At 54.5% G+C, this 10,409-nt stretch overlaps 1 protein-coding gene across 2 annotated transcripts in view; it reads right to left on the reverse strand.

Moving 5' to 3' along the window:
- The window catches only part of UBR2 (ubiquitin protein ligase E3 component n-recognin 2), a 180,603-nt gene extending 170,538 nt beyond the window's left edge, over positions 1–10,065 (reverse strand). For both annotated transcript variants that reach the window (XM_082250166.1, XM_082250167.1), the window contains exon 1: positions 9,969–10,065. In XM_082250166.1, coding sequence (XP_082106292.1) covers positions 9,969–10,049 — 81 coding nt within the window. In that variant the 5' untranslated portion in view covers positions 10,050–10,065. The remainder of the gene's footprint in view (positions 1–9,968) is intronic.
- Between the last annotated feature and the right edge of the window lie 344 nt (positions 10,066–10,409).

The following is a 10,409-nucleotide window of genomic DNA, read 5'->3' on the forward strand; positions in this document are numbered from 1 at the left end:
ACAGCGATTTTGCACCCATTTTACCACAAATTCACTGCAACTCTGCACCCATTTTACCACGATTTTACTGAGCCTATGGTTTCCTTTTCGTAGGTCATGTGACGTAACACAAGTGTATAAATGAGGTGTTCTTGCTGTGTTTTCAATGGGGAGTGTGAAATGCAGCAAGCAGGATTTATAACACAACGGAGCAGAGTGAAGATATAGAACTTTAAGGGATACATTTTTCTTGAGCTTTTCTTCTGCTAAAGGTACCAATCATGGCCAAAAAATTAATATTCATTTAAATTGATGTTAAAAAGTTGAATACAATTATAAATAAAATTAATATTTAATATATTAATATTTTTTAAAAACTGTTATTTTTGGTTTTTGGCCAAGTGCATCAGCATTTTCAGTTTCGGCACCAAAATTTCCATTGGGTGCAGCGCCATCAGGGCATCCAATGAAAGTAGAAGTCTTTACTCACTTTTAGGCCCCTTTCACACCGGCATTTTGCGGGATCCACTTGCTCAGCGGGGATCGCTCTGCTGAGTAGGCGGATGAGAGGTCCTGTCTGATTGGCTGTACAGAGCGGACACAGATGCAGTCCTGCCCTCCTTTATGGGGAAAATCGTGTAGAAACAGACTGCCTGTCCATTTTCATCTGATCCTATCCGACAGACGGAAGGAAAATAGGATCACCATCCACAGGCAGGAACGAATTGGACGGCGGCGAGTGTCAGCGGACATGTGCCGCTCCATAGAGGAGACTGGACAGTCCGATCAGATCTGCCTGAAAAGCTGACAGGAACCCCTGATTGGACGGCCTGTGAGAAAGGCCCCTCAGGCCCCGTTCAGACTGGGGTGATTAGACAAATAGCAGTCTATCCCCGCCAATGGCACCGCCCCAATCAGTGCGACGCTGACTTGGCCGATGTACACATGGGCCAAATGTCCGCCGCTTTCTGTTGAACCCGACCAATATCATACATGTGTACCAGGCCTAGGAGCCCTGACCATGGGCCACAATCTACAGACCAGGCTGTCCAATCAGAGGAAGAGGAATACGGGTTTATTTTTCCTGCATATGATTGGACGTTGTGTGCAGTGGGCAGGCAGAGGAGAACACGGTGCGTGGTACAGTGAGGAAGAGGGTGCAGTGGGCAGGCAGAGCAGAACACTGTGCGTGGTACAGTGAGGAATAGGGTGCAGTGGGCAGGCAGAGGAGAACACGGTGCGTGGTACAGTGAGGAAGAGGGTGAAGTGGGCAGGCAGAGCAGAACACGGTGCGTGGTACAGTGAAGAAGAGGGTGCAGTGGGCAGGCAGAGGAGAACACGGTGCGTGGTACAGTGAGGAAGAGGGTGCAGTGGGCAGGCAGAGAAGAACACGGTGCGTGGTACAGTGAGGAAGAGGGTGCAGTGGGCAGGCAGAGGAGAACACGGTGCGTGGTACAGTGAGGAAGAGGGTGCAGTGGGCAGGCAGAGCAGAACACGGTGCGTGGTACAGTGAGGAATAGGGTGCAGTGGGCAGGCAGAGGAGAGCACGGTGCGTGGTACAGTGAGGAAGAGGGTGCAGTGGGCAGGCAGAGGAGAACACGGTGCGTGGTACAGTGAGGAAGAGGGTGCAGTGGGCAGGCAGAGGAGAACACGGTGCGTGGTACAGTGAGGAAGAGGGTGCAGTGGGCAGGCAGAGGAGAACACGGTGCGTGGTACAGTGAGGAAGAGGGTGCAGTGGGCAGGCAGAGCAGAACACGGTGCGTGGTACAGTGAGGAAGAGGGTGCAGTGGGCAGGTAGAGAAGAACACGGTGCGTGGTACAGTGAGGAAGAGGGTGCAGTGGGCAGGCAGAGGAGAACACGGTGCGTGGTACAGTGAGGAAGAGGGAGCAGTGGGCAGGCAGAGCAGAACACGGTGCGTGGTACAGTGAGGAAGAGGGAGCAGTGGGCAGGCAGAGCAGAACACGGTGCGTGGTACAGTGAGGAAGAGGGTGCAGTGGGCAGGCAGAGCAGAACACGGTGCGTGGTACAGTGAGGAAGAGGGTGCAGTGGGCAGGCAGAGGAGAGCACGGTGCGTGGTACAGTGAGGAAGAGGGTGCAGTGGACAGGCAGAGGAGAACACGGTGCGTGGTACAGTGAGGAAGAGGGTGCAGTGGGCAGGCAGAGGAGAACACGGTGCGTGGTACAGTGAGGAAGAGGGTGCAGTGGGCAGGCCGGGTGTTACAAAGAATAGTGCAATGAGTTGGAGAGGAGACACAGCAAGTATAACAGGTGAGGACGACGGGGCCGAGGATGCAGTGGGCAGGGCAGATGTGCAGTGGGTAGGAGAGGAGGTGCAGTAAGAGGGCTGGTACAGTATGTAGGATGAATGCAGTACTAAGTACAGCTAGTGCAGTGGGTAGGGAATTGCGGTATAGTGAGTAGTACAGATGGTTCACTGGGTAGGTTAGAAGGTAGTGTAAGTAGTAAAGATGGTGCAGTGGGTAGGAGATGAGGTGCAATTGGGTATGTTGGGTAGTACAGTGGTGGTGCGGTAAGAGGGGGATATGGCACAGTGGGTAGGGGATGAGGTTCAGTGGGTAGTACAGGTGGTGCAGTGGGTAGGGTCTGAGGTGCTGTGGGTAATACAGGTGGCACACAGGAAAGGGGTCTTAGGTGCAGTGGGTAGAATAGGTTTTTATTTTCCTGCCTGAATCGGTTTTCTCTCCTGGGTGTTATGTGGCTGGGATTTCTCACTGTATGATGACTGTTGTTTCTTTCCCTTCATGGATGTTGCACCCTCCTTTTTGCATACTGCTTATGCTCTACTTTTTCAGGTTGTTTTGTATACTGCTGCTATGCTGCGACTCGCTCTACTGACTGTTTGGGATAATTTTTTTGTTTGTGAACCCAATAAACGTTTGTTTAAAATAAAAAAATAAAAAACAAGTCACATGAAAAAAAAAAAAAGAATAGGTGGTGCATAGTGGGTAGGGTGTGAGATGCAGTGGGTAGTACAGATGGTGCAATGGGGTAGGGTGGTGAAGTGCAGTGGGTAGTACAGATGGTACTGTAGGTAGTACAGTGGTGGGTAGGGGATGAGGTCCATTGCAGTACAGGTGATACAGTGGGGGTAGGGTGATGAGGTGCAGTTGGTAGTTCAGATGGCACGTGGGGGGTGAGATGCAGTGGGGGGGGTAGGGTGATCAGGTGCAGTGGGTAGTACAGGTGATACATTGGGGGCGGGGTAGGGGATGAGGTACAGTGGGTAGCACAGGTGATAAAATGGGTAGTACGGTGGTGGTGGTGGGGGGGGATTGAAGTAGAATGGGTAGTATAGGTGGGACAGTGGGGGGTAGGGGGATGAGGTGCAGTAGGTAGTACGGGTGGTAAAGTGGGTAGTATAGTTCAGGTAGGGTGATGATGCACAGGGGGTAGTACAGTGGGGGAGGGGTAGGGTGAGGAGGTAGAGTAGGAGGTACAGAGGGGGGTAAGGTGATGAGGTGCAGTGGCTAGTACAGGTGGTGCAGTGGGTAGTGCAGAGGAGGGGGTGTAGAGTGATGAGGTGGAGTGGGTAGTAGAGGTGGTGAAGTGGGTAGTAGGGTGATGAGGGGGTACAGTGGGTAGTAGGGTGATGAGGGGGTACAGTGGGTAGTAGGGTGATGAGGGGGTACAGTCGGTAGTAGAAGTGGTACAGTGGGTAGTAGGGTGATGAGGTGGTACAGTGGGTAGAAGAGGTGGTACGGTGGGTAGTGCAATGGAGGGGGGGTGTAGGGTGATGAGGTGGAGTGGGTAGTAGAGGTGGTGCAGTGGGTAGTAGGGTGATGAGGTGGTACAGTGGGTAGTAGGGTGATGAGGTGGTACAGTGGGTAGTAGGGTGATGAGGTGGTACAGTGGGTAGTAGGGTGATGAGGTGGTACAGTGGGTAGTAGGGTGATGAGGTGGTACAGTGGGTAGTAGGGTGATGAGGTGGTACAGTGGGTAGTAGGGTGATGAGGTGGTACAGTGGGTAGTAGGGTGATGAGGTGGTACAGTGGGTAGTAGGGTGATGAGGTGGTACAGTGGGTAGTAGGGTGATGAGGTGGTACAGTGGGTAGTAGAGGTGATGAGGTGGTACAGTGGGTAGTAGAGGTGATGAGGTGGTGGTGCAGTGGGTAGTAGGGTGAGGTGGTGGTGCAGTGGGTAGTAGGGTGAGGTGGTGGTGCAGTGGGTAGTAGGGTGAGGTGGTGGTGCAGTGGGTAGTAGGGTGAGGTGGTGGTACAGTGGGTAGTAGGGTGAGGTGGTGGTACAGTGGGTAGTAGGGTGATGAGAGGGTACAGTGGGTAGAAGGGTGATGAGGGGGTACAGTGGGTAGTAGAGATGGCACAGTGGGTAGTAGGGCGATGAGGTGGCGCAGTGGGTAGTAGAGGTGGCACAGTGGGTAGAAGGGTGATGAGGTGGTACAGTGGGTAGTAGGGTGATGAGGTGGTACAGTGGGTAGTAGAGGTGGTACAGTGGGTAGTAAAGGTGGCACAGTGGTACAGTGGGTAGTAGAGGTGGTACAGTGGGTAGTAGGGTGATGAGGTGGTACAGTGGGTAGTAGAGGTGGTACAGTGGGTAGTAGGGTGATGAGGTGGTGCAGTGGGTAGTAGAGGTGGTACAGTAGGTAGTAGAGGTGGTACAGTGGGTAGTGGAGGTGGTACAGTGGGTAGTGGAGGTGGTACAGTGGGTAGTGGAGGTGGTACAGTGGGTAGTAGGGTGATGAGGTGGTAAGGTGGGTAGTAGGGTGATGAGGGGGTGCAGTGGGTAGTAGGGTGATGAAGTGGTACAGTGGGTAGTAGGGTGATGAGGGGGTACAGTCGGTAGTAGAAGTGGTACAGTGGGTAGTAGGGTGATGAGGTGGTACAGTGGGTAGAAGAGGTGGTACGGTGGGTAGTGCAATGGAGGGGGGGTGTAGGGTGATGAGGTGGAGTGGGTAGTAGAGGTGGTGCAGTGGGTAGTAGGGTGATGAGGTGGTACAGTGGGTAGTAGGGTGATGAGGTGGTACAGTGGGTAGTAGGGTGATGAGGTGGTACAGTGGGTAGTAGGGTGATGAGGTGGTACAGTGGGTAGTAGGGTGATGAGGTGGTACAGTGGGTAGTAGGGTGATGAGGTGGTACAGTGGGTAGTAGGGTGATGAGGTGGTACAGTGGGTAGTAGAGGTGATGAGGTGGTACAGTGGGTAGTAGAGGTGATGAGGTGGTGGTGCAGTGGGTAGTAGGGTGAGGTGGTGGTGCAGTGGGTAGTAGGGTGAGGTGGTGGTGCAGTGGGTAGTAGGGTGAGGTGGTGGTACAGTGGGTAGTAGGGTGAGGTGGTGGTACAGTGGGTAGTAGGGTGATGAGAGGGTACAGTGGGTAGAAGGGTGATGAGGGGGTACAGTGGGTAGTAGAGATGGTACAGTGGGTAGTAGGGCGATGAGGTGGCGCAGTGGGTAGTAGAGGTGGCACAGTGGGTAGAAGGGTGATGAGGTGGTACAGTGGGTAGTAGGGTGATGAGGTGGTACAGTGGGTAGTAGAGGTGGTACAGTGGGTAGTAAAGGTGGCACAGTGGTACAGTGGGTAGTAGAGGTGGTACAGTGGGTAGTAGGGTGATGAGGTGGTACAGTGGGTAGTAGAGGTGGTACAGTGGGTAGTAGGGTGATGAGGTGGTGCAGTGGGTAGTAGAGGTGGTATAGTAGGTAGTGGAGGTGGTACAGTGGGTAGTGGAGGTGGTACAGTGGGTAGTGGAGGTGGTACAGTGGGTAGTGGAGGTGGTACAGTGGGTAGTAGGGTGATGAGGTGGTAAGGTGGGTAGTAGGGTGATGAGGGGGTGCAGTGGGTAGTAGGGTGATGAAGTGGTACAGTGGGTAGTAGGGTGATGAGGTGGTACAGTGGGTAGTAGGGTGATGAGGTGGTACAGTGGGTAGTAGGGTGGTGAGGTGGTACAGTTGGTAGTAGGGTGGTGAGGTGGTACAGTTGGTAGTAGGGTGGTGAGGTGGTACAGTGGGTAGTAGGGTGGTGAGGTGGTACAGTGGGTAGTAGGGTGGTGAGGTGGTACAGTGGGTAGTAGGGTGGTGAGGTGGTACAGTGGGTAGGAGGGTGGTGAGGTGGTACAGTGGGTAGGAGGGTGATGAGGTGGTACAGTGGGTAGGAGGGTGATGAGGTGGTACAGTGGGTAGGAGGGTGATGAGGTGGTACAGTGGGTAGTAAAGGTGGTACAGTGGGTAGTAGGGTAATGAGGTGGTACAGTGGGTAGTAGGGTGATGAGGGGGTACAGTGGGTAGTAGAGGTGGTACAGTGGGTAATAGGGTGATGAGGTGGTACAGTGGGTAGGAGGGTGATGAGGTGGTACAGTGGGTAGGAGAGGTGGTATAGTAGGTAGGAGGGTGATGAGGGGGTACAGTGGGTAGGAGGGTGATGAGGGTGTACAGTGGGTAGGAGGGTGATGAGGGGGTACAGTGGGTAGGAGGGTGATGAGGGGGTACAGTGGGTAGGAGGGTGATGAGGGGGTACAGTGGGTAGGAGGGTGATGAGGGGGTACAGTGGGTAGGAGGGTGATGAGGTGGTACAGTGGGTAGTAGGGTAATGAGGTGATACAGTGGGTAGTAGGGTGATGAGGTGGTACAGTGGGTAGTAGAGGTGGTACAGTGGGTAGGAGGGTGATGAGGTGGTACAGTGGGTAGTAGAGGTGGTACAGTGGGTAGGAGGGTGATGAGGTGGTACAGTGGGTAGGAGGGTGATGAGGTGGTACAGTGGGTAGGAGGGTGATGAGGTGGTACAGTGGGTAGGAGGGTGATGAGGTGGTACAGTGGGTAGGAGGGTGATGAGGTGGTACAGTGGGTAGGAGGGTGATGAGGTGGTACAGTGGGTAGGAGGGTGATGAGGTGGTACAGTGGGTAGGAGGGTGATGAGGTGGTACAGTGGGTAGTAGAGGTGGTATAGTGGGTAGGAGGGTGATGAGGGGGTACAGTGGGTAGGAGGGTGATGAGGTGGTACAGTGTGTAGTAGAGGTGGTATAGTGGGTAGGAGGGTGATGAGGTGGTACAGTAGGTAGGAGGGTGATGAGGGGGTACAGTGTGTAGTAGGGTGATGAGGTGGTACAGTGGGTAGTAAAGGTGGTACAGTGGGTAGTAGGGTGATGAGGTGGTACAGTGGGTAGTAGAGGTGGTATAGTGGGTAGGAGGGTGATGAGGGGGTACAGTGGGTAGGAGGGTGATGAGGGGGTACAGTGGGTAGGAGGGTGATGAGGGGGTACAGTGGGTAGTAGAGGTGGTATAGTGGGTAGTAGAGGTGGTATAGTGGGTAGGAGGGTGATGAGGTGGTACAGTGGGTAGGAGGGTGATGAGGTGGTACAGTGGGTAGTAGAGGTGGTATAGTGGGTAGGAGGGTGATGAGGGGGTACAGTGGGTAGTAGGGTGATGAGGGGGTACAGTGGGTAGTAGGGTGATGAGGGGGTACAGTGGGTAGTAGGGTGATGAGGGGGTACAGTGGGTAGGAGGGTGATGAGGGGGTACAGTGGGTAGGAGGGTGATGAGGTGGTACAGTGGGTAGGAGGGTGATGAGGTGGTACAGTGGGTAGGAGGGTGATGAGGGGGTACAGTGGGTAGTAGGGTGATGAGGGGGTACAGTGGGTAGTAGGGTGATGAGGGGGTACAGTGGGTAGTAGGGTGATGAGGTGGTACAGTGGGTAGTAAAGGTGGTACAGTGGGTAGTAGGGTGATGAGGTGGTACAGTGGGTAGGAGGGTGATGAGGGGGTACAGTGGGTAGGAGGGTGATGAGGTGGTACAGTGGGTAGGAGGGTGATGAGGTGGTACAGTGGGTAGGAGGGTGATGAGGTGGTACAGTGGGTAGTAGAGGTGGTATAGTGGGTAGGAGGGTGATGAGGGGGTACAGTGGGTAGGAGGGTGATGAGGGGGTACAGTGGGTAGTAGAGGTGGAATAGTGGGTAGGAGGGTGATGAGGTGGTACAGTGGGTAGGAGGGTGATGAGGTGGTACAGTGGGTAGTAGAGGTGGTACAGTGGGTAGTATGGTGATGAGGTGGTACAGTGGGTAGTAGAGGTGGTACAGTGGGTAGTATGGTGATGAGGTGGTGCAGTGGGTAGTAGAGGTGGTATAGTGGGTAGTAGGGTGATGAGGTGGCACAGTGGGTAGTAGGGTGATGAGGTGGTGCAGTGGGTAGTAGAGGTGGTATAGTGGGTAGTAGGGTGATGAGGTGGCACAGTGGGTAGTAGGGTGATTAGGTGGTACAGTGGGTAGTAGGGTGATGAGGTGGTACAGTGGGTAGTAGAGGTGGTATAGTGGGTAGTAGGGTGATGAGGTGGCACAGTGGGTAGTAGGGTGATGAGGTGATACAGTGGGTAGTAGGGTGATGAGGTGATACAGTGGGTAGTAGGGTGATGAGGTGGTGCAGTGGGTAGTAGAGGTGGTACAGTGGGTAGTAGGGTGATGAGGTGGTGCAGTGGGTAGTAGAGGTGGTACAGTGGGTAGTAGGGTGATGAGGGGGTACAGTGGGTAGTAGGGTGATGAGGTGGTACAGTGGGTAGTAGAGGTGATGAGGTGGTACAGTGGGTAGGAGGGTGATGAGGTGGTACAGTGGGTAGTAGAGGTGGTATAGTGGGTAGGAGGGTGATGAGGGGGTACAGTGGGTAGGAGGGTGATGAGGTGGTACAGTGTGTAGTAGAGGTGGTATAGTGGGTAGGAGGGTGATGAGGTGGTACAGTAGGTAGGAGGGTGATGAGGGGGTACAGTAGGTAGGAGGGTGATGAGGGGGTACAGTGGGTAGTAAAGGTGGTACAGTGGGTAGTAGGGTGATGAGGTGGTACAGTGGGTAGTAGAGGTGGTACAGTGGGTAGGAGGGTGATGAGGTGGTACAGTGGGTAGGAGGGTGATGAGGTGGTACAGTGGGTAGTAGAGGTGGTATAGTGGGTAGGAGGGTGATGAGGGGGTACAGTGGGTAGGAGGGTGATGAGGTGGTACAGTGGGTAGTAGAGGTGATATAGTGGGTAGGGTGATGAGGGGGTACAGTGGGTAGTAGGGTGATGAGGGGGTACAGTGGGTAGTAGGGTGATGAGGTGGTACAGTGGGTAGGAGGGTGATGAGGTGGTACAGTGGGTAGGAGGGTGATGAGGTGGTACAGTGGGTAGTAGAGGTGGTATAGTGGGTAGGAGGGTGATGAGGGGGTACAGTGGGTAGGAGGGTGATGAGGGGGTACAGTGGGTAGTAGAGGTGGTATAGTGGGTAGGAGGGTGATGAGGTGGTACAGTGGGTAGGAGGGTGATGAGGTGGTACAGTGGGTAGTAGAGGTGGTATAGTGGGTAGGAGGGTGATGAGGGGGTACAGTGGGTAGTAGGGTGATGAGGGGGTACAGTGGGTAGTAGGGTGATGAGGGGGTACAGTGGGTAGGAGGGTGATGAGGGGGTACAGTGGGTAGGAGGGTGATGAGGGGGTACAGTGGGTAGGAGGGTGATGAGGTGGTACAGTGGGTAGGAGGGTGATGAGGTGGTACAGTGGGTAGGAGGGTGATGAGGGGGTACAGTGGGTAGTAGGGTGATGAGGGGGTACAGTGGGTAGTAGGGTGATGAGGGGGTACAGTGGGTAGTAGGGTGATGAGGTGGTACAGTGGGTAGTAAAGGTGGTACAGTGGGTAGTAGGGTGATGAGGTGGTACAGTGGGTAGTAGAGGTGGTACAGTGGGTAGGAGGGTGATGAGGTGGTACAGTGGGTAGGAGGGTGATGAGGTGGTACAGTGGGTAGGAGGGTGATGAGGTGGTACAGTGGGTAGTAGAGGTGGTACAGTGGGTAGTAGGGTGATGAGGTGGCACAGTGGGTAGTATGGTGATGAGGTGGTACAGTGGGTAGTAGATGTGGTACAGTGGGTAGTAGAGGTGGCACAGTGGGTAGTAGGGTGATGAGGTGCAGAGGGCTCCTTCTATAGGCTGGCAGTGTAGTCGGGTCGGCGGGGCCCCCGGACATACACAGGGGTCCCGGTACACGGAGGGGGGGAGGGGACACCTACCAGCGCCACGTCCCGGCCGGAGCAGGCCAGCAGCTCGCTGTCAGTCCCGGAATCCTCGGCCTCCGGTACAGAGGACGCCATCTTCACTGGGCAGGAGACGGACCGGAAGCGGAAATACGTCACGGTGGAGACAGCCAATCCCAGAGTGGGCTTCGGAGGTCCGAGATAGCTGTGTCACTACAAGTCCCAGCTTGGGAGGGTGTGCAGTGTGGGGGAAGGGATATGCCCGGAGCGCTCACCTCTCCTCCCGCGCTGTGTACACATTTATCCCATGCTGGGACTTGTAGTTCTCTGCCCCCGTAGTCCTGTGTGCAGTTTATACAGCTTCATTCTCACATCTGGATAGGGAGTGACCGGGGGAGATTTCCCTTCACTTCCTGTTGTGGAGACAGAACAGGAAGTGAGATGAAATCTCTACAAACCTGCTTAGACAGGTGTCCC

Source organism: Pelophylax lessonae (genome assembly GCF_965119305.1).
Source record: "Pelophylax lessonae genome assembly, chromosome: 3".
NCBI classification, from domain to species: Eukaryota; Metazoa; Chordata; class Amphibia; order Anura; family Ranidae; genus Pelophylax; species Pelophylax lessonae.